Raw genomic sequence first — 16,024 nt, forward strand, 5'->3', positions numbered from 1 at the left:
CAAGACAACCTAGAGCTTTCCGGGGGTGCCAACATGTGTGAGAACATAAGACAGCATGGCAGTGTCTTCTGGGGACAGGCTGGGATCTGGGGACCTACTTATGTTACTTGAGTAATAAAAATAAACACAACCCCCCTAAATGATAGTGATAATTCCAACAATTCCCAGGCCACTCAGGGAGCCCACGGGGGTCCAGGGTAGACACAGCATTTACAGGGGTCACAGACAAAGAGGATGAAAATCCAAGATGGCGGGGAGCTCTGTACAGGGAACAAGACACAGACACATGCTCAGGTGACTGCAGGGGAAGGCGGGAGCTGCTGGACTCAGAGCTGTGCCAAGGCAGCCTAACAGATGCAGCAGAGCCATGGGTTTCCTCCCTCCCGGGCATAGAGCAGGGTGGAGGGCACCAGGCATGACTGATGGGGGCATATGAGGAGTGGGCCGGTATCTATAAGGTTACAAGGGCGAGAGGATTGCAGAGCAGAGACACTGAGGGGAGAAGAGGCCCAGCCAGCGGCAGAGCCTCTGGACCCTGTGCCATGTCTGGCTCAGGACATACCTGTATGCTGGCACTGTGGTTAGGCATGCCGGAGGACAGGGAGATGAGAACTGAAACAATAACCTTGAGTTACAAAGATGTCCACTCAACATGTCCAGTGTGTGCCCGGTGGAAGGGATCCAAGACGGAAATACCACCACACTGGGAACGGTCTGGCCCAGCTGATGTTGGTGCAGGAAAGGGTTAACACAGCAGCCTGACCACTCTCCCTGGGAAGGCTGGCCCTCATAAAAAGAACCTGGGAGCTGAACTGATGACGGGGGCTCCCTGTCCCTAAACTGTGCAAACACATAGTGTACGCTGACCTACTCTTCTCACGGAGTCTGCAATCTTGTATGTGCTGGGCAGAGGTGCCTGCATGACCAGCCAGGCCCCAGTGAGAACTTGGGGTGCTGTCTCTGTGGACAAGAGAGCAGATCAAAGTCCCAAGGGTACTAGGTGTCTCTGTCCAGGGAAGTTCCAAAGAACTCAGGCTACACTGTCCTGCCTAGCACTCAGCACAATCACCTGAGACCTGCTGTCCCTGCAACATGCCAGCCCCTGGACAGCTCACCCAGGCCCACGGTCCTCTGCTACATCCCCAATTTCTCCACCCACCTCCAGGGCAATCTCTGATCCGGCCATGCTGCAGTCCTCCCTATCAGCTTTCCAAAAGTAGAATCCTATTCTCTGGGGTCTGTGGTTACCACTTCCAGGCACTGGCCTGAGCCAAATGCCCACTCTTTCTCTCCTGTACTGCCATCAATGCTTAGGGACACTCGTGGCCCAGGCCATGCAACTACAGGCATGGAGCACAGGCCCCGGGTCAGCTTCCAGCTTCCCTGGATTTAAGGCCACCCATAAGTCCGTGATGAGGGACTATGAAACTGCCTCCCAACAGCTTTGGCCAGGGATGGGGTTGGGGACAAGCAGGGACAGGCAGGCAGTGAGAAGCTAAGCCCCTTGAGCCTCCAGCTCTCACTGCTAGTCTGTAAGATACCCAGCTGCAGGGACACGTGGCCCAGATGGCAAACCAGAAGACAGCCATTCAGACCCAGAAGCAACAACTGGAGTTCCATCAGACACATTGGGCAGAGATACGACAACTCCTCAGTTGTGTGGACGTGCATTAGCAGCATTCTACATGGCCCTGGGCCAAGTCCTGACCCCAAGAAAGGCCTCTCGTGAGACCTTCTGAGGACCACCTATGATTGTATCGCATGAGTCTGTGCTGGGGATTCCCACACCTAAATGACTACAAGGGAACAGCCTGCTTTAACATACGTAGGGAAAACAAGGGCCTGCTGGCGGATGTCATGGACAGACAGTGGGGTCTGACACTGGAGCCAGCGAGGGCAGTGGTCTCTGGCTGTGACACTTCCCACAGGGCTGAGAGTGGCTCATAGATGGAAGTAGACATCCAGCACTGAGAGCAGGTGGGCATTGGGTGGAGAAGGCTGGGAACCTGACTCCAGGTGACCTTGCACCACACTGGCAGGGCCTGGGAACAGCCATCAAGGACCAGCCTGTCACAGGCCCGCCACTAGGATGGGTACCCTCCTGTCCCCACCTGAGATCCTCTACCAGGGTGGAAGTGGGGGAGGGCCTCCCACTCATGACAGCCACCTGCTTCAGAACCAGGTAACTGCTGCTCACCTGCAATGACAGTGTTCACACATTCGTAGAGAAGGGACATGGCAGACGTGCTGGGGAAGGAAAAAGACATGAGAACTGGGCTGTGCTGCTCTGCGAAACACTGGAAAACCCGAGTGCACTGTGTCTGAAAAAATTCAGCCATGTGAGCAACGGGTCTGTTCCACTTACCATCTGAAAGCCACATTGGGGATGCCCCCACCCTCTGACCCGGAACCCCATTCCCCTGACCTAAGGCGGACCTAAGGCTAGGGTCAGCATTCTGACCCCTGTTCGTGTTCCTGGCATCCGGAATCTCTGCCCGGCCAGCGAGGCCCAGAGGCCACTCTCTCACCTGAGTCCTCAGAATGCTCTGAAGGGCAAGAGCAGCCCGTGCTCACCACAGGCGGCCTGAAACACGCCTCCTTAGGAGCCTATTCCCTCACCCTTTCAATCATGCTACACCCAGGAGGAAAAGCCAAGTTCTCCACTTGCTTTGGCAGCAGAAAGATGATTCCACCAGCACCAAACAACACTGCCTGGTTCTATTCCACTGGGGGGCCTGACATGGCCACACACGGGCAGGCAGATCACAGAAGTCTGGCCCTAATACCACCCGCAGGGCACCTAGGGATCATGGGACGCACAGCACAGGCTGACAACCAAAGTGGAAATGCTCTCAAGCCCAATCACTCAAACCCCAGAGTATGGAGGCTGCATATTCCAGAGAGCAGAGGCAGTCAGAGAGCCAGGCTGAGTTCCTGGTCACACGACTGACAGCCTCTTGTCAATCTCTGAAAACCACAGCTACAGTGTGAACTCTGTGACTGGTTACTTACATGAAGCCCAAAATATCCCAAGCCCAGACACCTGTTGTACCCTAACACTCTTGTAACATCTAATTGGTCTATGAGCCAGGAGCTTGAAGATCAGGGCACAGTGGAAACCTGTACAAGGCCTGGATCTTACGTGGGGGAGTATATGGCTCTGATGAGCATGGGGACCCTGACAGCCACAAACTGGACCCCTGGGAGGTCAGGGGTCCTCATCAATAAGGGGTGGGAGGTTGTCCTGGTTAATAAAAGGGGTCCTCATCATGCTGGCTACTCCATGTGCAGGGCCCCTCCTAGTGCCTGGCGCTGCACCCATCACCTGCGGGCACAGCTCAATCCCCAACCCCTTGGGGCCCTGACCACCATCGCTCCCTAGAGAAGATGGCCTCATGGCTTCAGTTCTTCCTGCTGTCCGCGTCTGTGCTACCAGGGGATTCTGGGAGCAGATCTACTAAACCACCTGCCACTCAGCACCCACGAGTCAACTGGAGGCATCTTAAGTGGCATGTCAACTCTTAGAACCTCCCAGAACTAACCACAACACAGTTTAATGAGTTCACCGGGACAGCCAAGGTCCACTGGGTGCCTTTCTTCCTTTTATTTTGTTTGTGCTGTTTCAAAAACTGAATGAGAAAAGCCATCCCAGCCTGTATCCCAGGAGGGCCAGCAGGTACCAACACACAGCTTCTCATCTGCAGCAAAGCCACAATGCGTGTGTTTGCTACTCTATCCCAAGAAACTTTCCTTGGGCTCACCCATCCTGTACATAAGTGGCCTCCCAGGGAGCACAGGCCTGCCCATGGCGGGTGTGCCCAGGATGGGAATGTGTGGTGGGCGCACGTGCATGTGTCCGAGTGTATGGGGGCACTGGAGACAGACAGGGCCCCAAGGCTCACCTGTGAATCAGGTTGGTGAGAGGCTCGATCAGCTTCTTGCCCAACCTTGGCTCCAAGGGGGTCAGAGCACCAAACTAGGGAACAAGGGGCCCAGGTCATAGCAGGAGCAGGACGGCACATCTGGGATTCTACAAGACCATGCCAACCAACTCCAACCCCCACCACCTCCCAGCACTGAGAACTCCCAGGATTCCCCCATGGCCTTTCCATACATGAAAAGGAGGAGAAAAAAGGTTGGGGACACTTGCCAGTTTGATGATTTTAATGAGGACCCAGTTGTTGGTTGAGGAGGTCATCAGCTTGAAGAACAGTGGAGCCAAGGAAAGGTAGTTTTTGGGGTTGCGCCTGGCCAGCTCACAGATGACGTTGACTGCTGCCGACTGGACACCTATGAAATCAGATGCGTACTCATCAATAAGGGGGGCCCTCAGCAGGCTGGCTGTTCTGTGTGCAGGGCCCCTGCTTGTGCCTGATGCTATACCCATTACCTGTGGGCACAACTCAAGCCCCCAACCCTTTGGGGCCCTGCCCACCGTCATTCCTCAGAGGAGACGGTTTCATGACTCCAGTTCCTCCCACTGCCCATATCCACCTCACCAGAGAAGAGGGCCTGAGGCCATGAGGCAGCTCCCTGCAGGATCAAAGCAGCCCCAGGAGCAAGATGCCCACCACGTGAAGTGACTGCACTCCCCTCCACCCGGGGTGGCAACCACCCCCGCCCCTAGCCCACCACATCTGCTGCCTTGGCTGTTATTTCTCCAGCCAGAACTTTCTGCACCCTGTAATTCTCTGTGACCCACAGCGGATTTCCCGAGACACACAGAAACTTGCAGTAGATTTAGAGAAGCCGGTGTACACCTGCTCAGCCCAGGTTTCCACACTAGATAAAGGAGTGCTGTAAGGAGGGCCAGAATGAGCCCTGTGGGTGGGACAGGAGTTGAAGCTTCAGAGTAAACTTGTGACTGCTAATATGCAGACAGACAGACAGACCCCTCTCAGGGTGCAAGTGTGTACTGAGGACCTAGAAGAGCGATGCCCCAGCAGCATTAGCACATCTAGTGCCCCAATCTCAGTTTCCAAATCCTGCACCAGTAAGTAAGACCAGGGCTGCTTAGAGAAATGGCAGACCCCAGGGCAGAATCTACCTCTTGTGGTGCCAGAAAGTAAAGACGTGCAAGGAAGGGGGCAGTCTGTAGAGCAGGGGTCCCCGGATCTAGTGCCCTTAACACCTTCTTCACAATACCCTCCACCAGGTTCTAGATGCTGGTGGAGCCATGCAGCCCAGCATTATCCCCGTCTTAACTCAAATTAACAAACCAGGGTCAGGGTCCTCCAGCTTCTCTTTGAGGCGGGGGAAGGCGGGACGAAGCGACTCGGGGTACTTCAGGAACACCTTGTACATGATCAGCACAGCCTTCTTCCGGATGTACGGCTTGGTGTGTGACATCTATGGGAACAGGAGACCGTCAGGTGCCCTTCAGCACTGCATCCCACGCACCTACCTACACACCTGCATGCTCACTTTCCACACCACCTACCCACATCTTACCTTCCCACACTTGCCCTGTTCACGTGCTGTGCACACCTTCGTGCTGACCCTCCCACATTGTCCTACTCAACTCCTACACCTGCCCGTGTCTCACCTCCACTTCCCAGAGGAAAACCCTCTTTCCAGCTTCCAGCCTTCGAGCCCTACCAGCATACCTGCTCCAGAGCCCCACCTACCCCAGTTATCACACAACAGTGTCTTGGGCAGGGCTGAAACCTGCCTCCCTGTGCCCAGGACACTAAGCTTGCCCTCCAGAGGCTGAGACTCTCCTCTCGGACTCACTAGGGCGCACTGAGGGGTATCGAGAGTTGCATGGGGGCAGGTGGGGGGGGGATGGTGAAAAGAAGTTCACAGTGGAAAGAGCACCTCTGCCCATCAATGCTGGCTGCGGGTTGTCCACGCTGATGATGCCTGTACCTAAACCCAGATGCTGAGGGGTATCCTACAGTCCCCTCGCCTGGGGTTCAGTCTGCTCTGTGCCTCCACACCGAACAGCCCTGGAGCCCTGTCCTCCTGGGACCGTGCTCCAGTGAATGCCTCTCACCCCCAGATGCACACATTCTTTACCTGTTAAGAGCCCCAGGGAGCTGCCCCCTAAGAAAGCTGCTCTAGACCCCCATGACCCAGCACCCAGATACACTGTGAGCAACTAACACCCCCCTATGGGCTCATACTGCTGTCAACTAGTTCAAGTCTGCACACTTTCTCTTTTTATTGAGTTGAGAGAGAAAGAAAGAAGAAACATTGATTTGTTGTTCCATTCATTTATGCATTCATTGGTTGTTTCTTACATGCGCCTTGATCGGAGACCTTGGTGTAACAAGACAATGCTCTAGCCACCTAAACTACCTGGCGGGGACCTCAGCACACTTTCTGAAAGCACCCGATGGTCAATATTTTCAGCCTCCTGGGCCATAAGGTCTCTATCCAAGTATCTGGCTCTGCCTTTGAGTTTTGAAGCCATCACAGACACCAAATGAATGAAATGATTTAGAACAGATGGCCATGGTGTGCTGGCCCTTGATCTAGAAGCTGGTTGCACTGACAGTCCTCAAGGCCATGGGCTGTCTGGGCAAGGACAGGAGCACCCTCCACATGACTCTAACATGACCAAACAAGAAAGAAACACCCCCTCCCAGTAAAAAGGTTGGAGACTTGGCACACAGTCACTGTCTCCAACAGCCATGATTTCTAGGAGGACATCTGTATTTAGAATGACATTCCAGGACTGGCTGGGGTTATGCGTTTCGGATCAACTGGACCGTGAGAAGTCAAATTGTGACCAGACAGAAATAAATGGCATCAGGAATGGAGAAGACAAAAGAAGATCACCCTGACCATACTGCCTGTTGAGACAACTGAGAATGTCACCTCAAACCTCAGTAAGAGAGTAACTGACAGGTCACACGCCTGACCTCACGGGTGAATTCCCTCAGCCAGACCTTATCTGCCAACGACACCCACCCCTTCCCCAAGCAGGACTATTTCAAAGGAGGTGATGAATTCAAGAATGACACTGGCCTGAGGCCAGGCCCTACCAGGTGATGGAGATGAAGACAGTGACTCAGCGCCCCCCTCTCATGCCAGGGATCATGGCCCATTTCTGAACACCTGAGTGTTCTTGGCATGACATTTTAGCCCCAGTTTTCCGGGCACCCACGCACTCCAACTTGCTTACAGAGCAAAAGCCCAGGGGTGGCGGTACACTCACAAACTCACCAGTGTCATGATGTCATTGGCCAAGTCTCTGGCAAGATCTGGGGTAACAAAACAGGACAGTCCAGTCAGTGCAACACCAGTGTCGTACTGGCTGGGGCTGCTCAGGTCCTGGAAAGAGAGGGAGAAGGGTCAGGGGCAGGCACCAACTGCGTATTGCCCAGGTCCCTGCTGTGCCCCCGCCGGCCTGAGGACCAACATAGAGCAGCCAGTTCCTCACTGTCACCGAAAGAAGAGCTGGGATGGGTGTAAAAGGAGGGCTGTACCTCAGTTCCAGCACAGCCCAGGTCCCGGGGTGTGACTGGGGCTGAATTCCCTGCCTGCAAACCCAGAGCTGAGGAGACGGTGTGGCCAGCCAGCCCCGCCACACAGCTGGAGCCCTGACACCCCTCCCTCTACTGGGATGGCTCCCTTATAAGAACCAGGGACCACTCCCCTGGGCCCTCCCCAAAGCAGAAAGTTAGACCTAGGCCTCACCCTCCAGGGGAACAGGAAAACCAGCCATAAGGAAGCACACACACATGCCTCTACCTGCCCCACCCCCTAAGTCACTCACTCACCTGCGGCCCTTAATTTCTAGTTCTAACACTAACTGTAGAAGCACCTTTACATCACAAACTTGTTTTTATGGAGACATTTTCTAAGGAACCTCCCAAACCTTTTTATACATGCATATGTGGTAAAAACAAAACAAAATAAAAAACTGATGCATATTAACAGTTAAGCTTCTAGACTATGCTAAAAGTATGAAAATACTGGCTTTCAAAATCCATTCCAGCCAAGGCTGAGGAGATAAAAACACATCAGAACCCGCAGCACAGAACTCAGTCTGACGGGGAAACTTTCCATCTCTGAGTGATTTACAGAGGGCTGGAGAGAAACATGAACATAAACACCACGGGGAATGTCACGGGGCTTCTCAGAAATGGGGGCATGTGGAGAGGACACTTAGTCATCGTCAAGAGGGAGAAGCCCCAGCCCTGGCAGGCATGCCTGTGGCAGGTGTGTTCCCTAAGCCTCAGGTTCATTTAAAACGGCACATACAGGGACGGCCAACATTGGGGATGTGAATGGAGATGAACAGTGGAGGCAGACAGGGCTGTGGCTGCGTCAAGATAGGACCCTGTGAGCAAGGCTGAGATGGCAACAGGGAAGGGAGGCAGTGGTGGAGGTCAAAGTCACCTGCCCAGATCTTACTATAACAGGATGTATCATTTCCTCATTATAAGGACATTCTCAAGTATGGGTCACCTCCCCAGCAGAACAGATCTACATGACCCATCTCTAACACATCCCAATCTGAACTGGTGACAAATCTCTAAATTGAGGGGATAAGGCTGTACAGAGAGGGCCGGTAGGAAAACTAAAGCTGGGCCTCAGCAGGTGAGCTGGTGTCTGGGTGCCCAGGTGGCCAGAGCCCCTCTACCCTCTTCTCACTCTCCTATTTACTGTCCTGACACCCCACACCCAGAATGCTTGCCACTCCTCCCTCACCTCCTCTCCAAGGCTGCTATTGGTCAAGCTCACCCCTTGTGGCCCCAAGGCACCTGGAACACCCTGTGATACTGTGCAACCTGGCCCACAGTCACCAGTTGCTATCCCCACCGCCAACCCAAACTGTGAGCATGGCAGAGTTAAGTTCTCAAACCCACATCTTGTTCCAGCCAGCACCAGTACCTGGCTTATGCCAGCACAGTCAGCTGCCTGCCCACGGTGTCCATCCAAGAGCCCATTCCCAGGTCACCATGTGGGATGACCAGCACTCATTGGGATCTGGCCCTGGCACCCAGCCACTGAGAAACTTAGGCTATTGCCTCTAACTTGTGGTCTGGGGCCAGGAAAGAGTGGTTCTTGGATCCTCACTGACACCCCTCCAACCACAGGGAACAAAAGATGCTCAAAGTACTGGGGCCAAGAAAGAAATCTATTACTCAGTGGTCTTCAAAGCCCATTTCAAAACATAAACTCACATGTAACTGAAATATATACGTGGTATGACAGAAGACCCAGTGGGCAAAAACCCCACACACTGGGAAGGGTATGTAACGTCATCGGGCACTCCTGCAAGAGGGACAGGACTAGAAAGGACAGGACCATGCAGGCAGCTCTCCAATGCCAAGAAGTAAAAAGGAGAAGAGGGCAGTCCAGTGAGCCTCCATCTCTCCCACCCACCCAGGCAAAAGAAAGACCTGTTTCCCATGTGTGGGTGTGTCTTGGGAATGACATGACCAAGAACAGAAGACTGTCTGCCTGATTAAGAGAACTGTGACAGTAAGATCTTGTGGGCTTCAGTGCTTTCTATTCACACATGAGCGTAAGAAAAACCAGTGTGAACAGACATTCACATGGGGGCCTAGGAGACTGCAGGGCCTATGGGTAGGGCAGCCTACCTTGCGAATCTGGTTTGTTGTCAGCATGATGACATCGGTCCCTTCATGAAAGCACTGGGAAGCAGCGAGGTAGCCAATGCGCTGTGAGGTTGAACAGACAAAGGCATTAGAGGTAAGACAAGGGGACGATGCAGCCTTCCTGGACACCCCTAGCCCTTCTCCTGAGCTTGGCACCAAGCAGCCCCTGCCCTGGGGGCCACAGGTTGGTGGGTACGGGGAAGTCATTGAAAATCCAAGCTAGGGGTCTTTAAAACTCCAGAAGGAGGAGTGTATGATCTCTGAAACAGGATGTTCCCTTAAGGTTTGCCAAACGATGGAGTCCTGTTACTAACGCGCTTTTCAATTGTCGACCAGGGACTGCTTTTATGATAGAATGCAGTACGTCATCTGAAGTGCTGCTGTCTTCAGGACTCCAATCTCTCCGCCAGGCTGACATGGCTACCTAGTCACACTCACACAGGTGTATGATGCTTTAATACATGTGCAGAGCACTGTCCCAATTTTGGCAAATGTGGCATTTCGTTTCTGCAAAAAGTAACCAGCAGGCAGGACAACTGTGTCCTTTGGAAGGAGCCTGGGCTTGATCACAGCAGAGACCCACAGGTAGGTGCTCCGGGCTGGAACAGCCTCACTGCATGGCTGGTGTGCCTTCTCACTGAAAACCAAGCCAACCCAGGAAAATCCCAGAACACCCACAAATGGACTAGAGAGTGCAAAACAGTTTTTGAGAATATGTACTAAAGCAGGAGACATGCTTATAATATGAAGTGAGAAGAAAGCAGTGTCCCAAATTGCTCATGAGTAGAATCCCTCAGACTATGACTAAGAGGCCATAGGACAAGTTGCGAAGTGGTGGCCTCTTGCTGAGATAATTGGTGTTTGGGTTTTGATTTTGAGGAGTTACAAATTTATTTTAATTTGTATTTAAAAATATATAACCAATCCTATAAACTCATAATTTCAGACATTACTTAAAAGTGAAAGAAAACTATGTAAATAGTGTCAATAAATAATGTGACAAAAACTGGAGGTGAAATATCTGAGTGGCTAGTTGGACCACACGAAGCAGAATTCGCCTCAGTAGGCTCTGGTGCCTGCAGCTCTCCCTGTGGATGTGCTGCTCGTGAAGCTACGTGGATCCTGCTCCGGTATCGTCTGAAGCCGGCCACTGGGTGTGTTGGTTCTGGGCCTCTTGGGAGGGACTATCTGGTGTAGATCAATGTCAGGCGCTGCCTATGACTGGCCCAGGGCAACCTGTTTGGAGCTACAAAGCAATCCACAATTTGTGGCTGCCTCTGCTGGACATTGGTGTGTGCAGGAAGGACCAAGATGCATGGCAAGGATAGCTTTTACCCGAAGCAGGCTTGGGGGAAGGCTGGCAAAAGTCCCGGGGCCTCTGCCTACTGGCTGCCTATTGGGCTCAGTCACTGAACATCACTAGTGTTTGCTATTTTGTTTTTTCACAGTGCAGCTTCTGGCCACAGGATGAACTGCAAGGATGCCCAAGGGGCCCCTCCTCCACCAGGGACCCACCCTGCCCTAGTCCCCATCACCACAGGGTTCAGGCTCCAAGCAAACTCACCTTGAACGTAAACTTGGAGGCACTCATCACTTCTATGATGTTGAAAGCAGCCCAGCTGATGTCGTATCCCAACATTTGCAACTGTTGGGAGGGAGAAAGTGACTCACAAGCCAAAGCCTAAGCCCTAACATCTAGCATCCCAGCTCCCAGAAGGACGGACACATGCCATCATATTCTCAACATGCAGGCTTCACCAAACACACACCCTAGGCATTTCATTTCTTCCAAGCAGTTAGTCCTCATGATGAAGACCACAGGGGCAGGAACAAGATTACCTAATTTGTTACAAAGTTAGTAACAAATACTACAAAAGGATAAATGTCTGCATCTGAAATCCTAGCACCCTGTGTACTAGTTAAAATTCCCACAATGATATTCATGAAACCTACAATGTGATGGGATCTCTACCCTTGCAAACCTCAAATCTCCTGTCTCTGACTAAGAAAGAAGCTGGGAGGGGGTTGCCTGGCCCAGGCTCCCACGCCAACCAGGGGCTGCAATCAGACACTGCAGGGAACATTGCAGAGTAAAGTGCCCAGGATGGTTCACAGCTCCACCCACCAGGCTTCTCAGCACAGCCCAAAGGGGAACTGAGGATAAGGGCCCCATTGGACTCTGGACCAGCTGGGTAAACATCTGCATCATGCCCTGTGCCATCTGATAATCACTGCTCACCTCTCCCTGGACTGTTAAGAATTAGCCCTGTGTGCCTGAGGCCAGCGCCTGGAGCTGATGGAATCAATCAATATTTAGCAGGTAGATAAACAGTGGACCAATGGATGGAGGGATGGACGGACAGTCAGTCAAATGGACGATAGGCAGACAGATGGAGGGACACATGGATTGAAGCTGGAGTTGCTGACCAGCCTGACAGCACGAGGGGTGCAGGACAAGGGCAATGCATGGAAGCGCCGCCTGAGCACTCACATACGTCAGCTTGCAGACGGCGTTCGCTTTGACTGCGATGTTGTCCTGCTTCAGTTCTTGCTTGATTTCATCAATGCACTGAGAGATATACTTTGCCTGAAAGGAAAAGAGAGAGAGAAATTATGAGTGCCTGGCTAAAATAGTTAAGAATAATTATTTCAGAGAGAAGCCAGACCCAAAACAAAAGGTCACAGTATTATTTGATTCCATTTATGTGAAATGTCCAGAACAGTCAACTCCACAGAGATAGGAAGCAGGTTTGGTGTTGTCAGGGGGTGGGGAGTAGGATGGGGTGACCACTGATGGGGAGTACTTGCTTTTTGGAGTAATGGAATATTCTAAAACTGATTTTTGTGATAGTTACACAGCTGTGAACATACTAAAAGCCACTGAATTCCACATCTAATAAAGCTGTTATTTCAAAAGACATGTCAGTGTGCTAAAGGACATGGCACGGGGGCACCAGCTGTGAAAGACAGTACCCAGGCGCTAGGGTCCAGTCTTGCTCCTACAGAAGAGGGCCAGAGGCCCAACGGCCCAACCAAGTTACTTGGTGTGGACTGCAGGGTGCTCATTCTATTCTACTTAATTGCAGTGTACAAAACTGTGTTTGAGGGGGAGGAAGGGCCGGGCCCTGTAGCTGCCCAGGAATAGCGTCAAGGTACACAAAGCACAGGCAGGCCAGACTGTGTTGGCAATGGTGTCTGTGCACCTGTGAGGGTACAGATAAGGAGCCAGGCTGGGTGAGGGCTAGAAGATCGGTTGTGAGGAACCCCTATTGCCCTCAGGGCCCCAGGCATCTGGGTGCTCCCAGGGCACCAACCACACCCAGCTGGCTGCATACTCGGCCTACTCCTCCCCAAGCTCCCAGATCCCCATTCTCTGAGTATGCAGCCTCTCCTGAAGCACCAGTGAGCTTGACCAGGCATCCGTCTGTGGCTTCCCTGACTTTCTCAGAATGGTATCAAGGCTCATCAAAGCTGTAGCAGGCATCAGTGCTTCATTCTGATCCCACCAGTCACTATGTCTCTCCATGCCCCTGTGGACACTTGGATCTTTCCCACTTTTTGGCTCTTGTGAACAGTGCTGCTACGGTCATATGGGTACAGGGGTTTGTATACACGCAAGTTTTCAATTCCCTTGGGTTTCCTTGCTAACTCAAAATATCTCCTAAAACACCGTTCAAAAAAGATTTGACCTGCATCAGTACTGATCCAGAGTTCAGAGCAAGCGATGTGCCTACTGGGAGCAGCAAGACACAAGGCTCCTATTACCCCCGACCTGGGAGACACACCAAAGAGAACTGAAACCTGCTGCGAGGCAAGGAGCGGTCATCATGGGGACCAAAATGAGTCCGTCTGGTGCTCCATGGAGCTACATAATGGTTTATGAATATTTCACAATCAGGGGTTGGTACAATGGAACAAATGCCACCATATCCTTCCAACAGGCTTCAGATTACTAAATCCCATTCAGGGGACCTCAGCTCCTGTCCCTGCACACAGATGACCCCTTCTTATCCTCTGGATCGCAACTATTAATGATTTAAAAGGGAAAGATCAAGAAGACAATTACAAGTGTTGGAGAAATCAGCCAAACACAGCAAATGGGAAGTGAATGGTACAGCCACTATGAAAGACAGTGCAGCTCCTCAAAAGGGTGAACACGGTGCTTGCTCCCAGGTGGACCCCGAAATCCCTGATACAGGTGCTCAAGATACAACAGCACTCAAATGTACAACTTGTGACAGCTTCAAAGCAGGAACAACCCAAATATTCACTGGCTGATGACACACAGTGTGGTCCACTTACTCATGTCAGCTCTTGGGAGAGCCAGGCAGGGTCAGTCCACTTCCTATAATGTCTGAGCAACTCCCACCAGACCAAGCCCTTTACAAACAATTATTTAACAACTATCCAGACACACTGGAAAGCAAGCAAAAGCACTAAGAAATGTACTGTTCTTTGTAGCTTTTATCTTGAGTGTCAGGCAGAGAAGCTAAGACCAAGAGAGGAAACCTGTGTCCAACTGGCTTCAAGAATCATAGCAGCACCCTGGCTGGTGTTGCTCAGTGGATTGAGTGCCAGCCTGTGAACCAAAGGGTCACTGGTTCGATTCCCAGTCAGGACACATTCATAGGTTGCAGACCAGGTCCCCAATAGGGGGCGTGTGAGAGGTAACCACATACTGATGTTTCTTTCTCTCCCTCTTTCTCCCTCCCTTTCTAAAAATAAAATAAAATAAAATAAAATAGAAAGAATCATAGAGTTTAGGATGAACATGGCCACTAGAAGGTGAGGAGGGAAATTCCAGAGAAGAGAGAGATGGGGATGGTCCCCACATTCTGCATATAAACTCCCAAATCTCTGGCCGACATCAGAACTATGCACACACAGGCACATTCTGCACAACCCAGCCAATACTGGGGGGGGGGGAACCCCACAAAAACTGTTTCATTGGCCTTGTGCCCTTGTAAGAGAGGCAGAGCTGGAGTTTCAGCCCAGATGAATGAACTGCCCACTAAACAAATCCCACCCCCCACAGAATCAGTACTCCTCAGAGAACACAACAGAATCCACAGTCTCTATAATGTTCCATTTGCAATGTCAAAGATACAATTCAAAATTATTCAAAATAAGAAACAGGAAAATTCAAGAAGACCACCCATGAAGACAGGCCCTGAGACAACCCAAATGTGGAAATTAAAATACAAAGATTTCAATTCAGCAACTGTAATCATGCTCTTGTAAAACATAAAGAAAATGTACTCAGTGAATTAAAAAACAGGACATTTAAAGAAAGTAACAGAAAACCACCAAAGGGATGGGCCGTTTGAACCCAAGGCAGCACCAATTGCACGGGACCTACCCCAGTGGGCACGAGGCTGTGGCGCTTCTAGACCTCCCCCAGATGTCAGGCTATACCCCAGAACCCAGAAGGCAGGGGAGCAACAGTGAGCCCAAGGTCCTGTATGTCAGCCATGGACCCGCACTGCTGTTGGCGGAGGCCTGGTCCTGCTCTGCTGGGGGGCCCGCATCGGGGTAGGCCTGGTCCTCATCTGTTGGTGGTCCTGTATGTGATGTCGTGGGCGTTCAATGCCCTTATGGTTGTTCACTGTTGGCTGAGCCCTCTGATTCTCCAGATAAATGGTTTTTGCCTCCAGATAGCAGAGCTTGGTATTTGTTGCAAGTTCCAGCATGAACATCTTTCTCGACAGGTGACTGGTTCTGGACTGTAGATAGTGGATGCTGGCTGCTATACTGTTGCCCATGGTAAGGCCTCACTATTTTGGCTGGCAGCCAGATAGGACCTGTGGGAACAGGAACACATGCATACCCTCTCCCCCAAGTTAAAAGGTCCACAGGTCCTTGCCAAGTGCCAGCTCCCCACAGGAGCTACGAGCTCAAAACCCCTTCCGATGAGCTGGTCACCAGAGACAGACATCTGGTTCTGAAGGAGGTATGAAATCTTCATAAGACCACACACCTATTGTTAAGAAAGAACCCCATCAGCCACCTGACAAGAAAAAATATGTATTAAATTCCCCCATGGCGTGGACTTCAACTGGCAAGTCCAGGCCTTTTTGGCCCTACAAGAAGTAGCAGAAGCATTCCTAGTACATCTCTTTGAGGATGCCTGTCTCCTCTACCTACATATCAGCTATGCTAGTCTCTTCCCGAAGGATGTGCCGCTGGCCAGGAGGATCCTATGCATTCAGGAAGGGCTTGGCTGAGCTGCCACTTGCCCCTGGATGATACCAGAGCCTGCCTGGAGCTGGGACCAGATCCATGGAGTCCAAGGTGCTGCTGGACTTGCTGACTGTGAGTAGAGTATGCATGTTGCTTTTGTGATTGGTTTTTCAAAGAAGCAGGCTGCAATGGCTTTCCTCTGCAACAGGAAGTAATATATAAGAAAATCACCACAGTTCCAGAGCATGGAGAATTATTTTCAGATAGAG

The 16,024-nt window shown here is 51.7% G+C and overlaps 1 protein-coding gene across 3 annotated transcripts in view; it reads right to left on the reverse strand.

Moving 5' to 3' along the window:
• Positions 1 to 16,024, reverse strand: part of AP3D1 (adaptor related protein complex 3 subunit delta 1) — a 64,775-nt gene that overhangs the window by 16,719 nt on the left and 32,032 nt on the right. For 2 of the 3 annotated variants that reach the window (XM_036032167.1, XM_028519268.2), the window contains exons 2-10: positions 12,067 to 12,162; positions 11,140 to 11,220; positions 9,558 to 9,638; positions 7,171 to 7,278; positions 5,220 to 5,349; positions 4,151 to 4,290; positions 3,903 to 3,976; positions 2,198 to 2,247; positions 563 to 612 (exon numbers count right to left, since the gene is read on the reverse strand). In XM_036032167.1, coding sequence (XP_035888060.1) covers positions 563 to 612; positions 2,198 to 2,247; positions 3,903 to 3,976; positions 4,151 to 4,290; positions 5,220 to 5,349; positions 7,171 to 7,278; positions 9,558 to 9,638; positions 11,140 to 11,214 — 708 coding nt within the window. In that variant the 5' untranslated portion in view covers positions 11,215 to 11,220; positions 12,067 to 12,162. The remainder of the gene's footprint in view (positions 1 to 562; positions 613 to 2,197; positions 2,248 to 3,902; positions 3,977 to 4,150; positions 4,291 to 5,219; positions 5,350 to 7,170; positions 7,279 to 9,557; positions 9,639 to 11,139; positions 11,221 to 12,066; positions 12,163 to 16,024) is intronic. The other variant, XM_036032168.1, reaches the window with a different exon arrangement.

This window comes from Phyllostomus discolor, chromosome 8 (assembly GCF_004126475.2).
Source record: "Phyllostomus discolor isolate MPI-MPIP mPhyDis1 chromosome 8, mPhyDis1.pri.v3, whole genome shotgun sequence".
NCBI classification, from domain to species: domain Eukaryota; kingdom Metazoa; phylum Chordata; class Mammalia; order Chiroptera; family Phyllostomidae; genus Phyllostomus; species Phyllostomus discolor.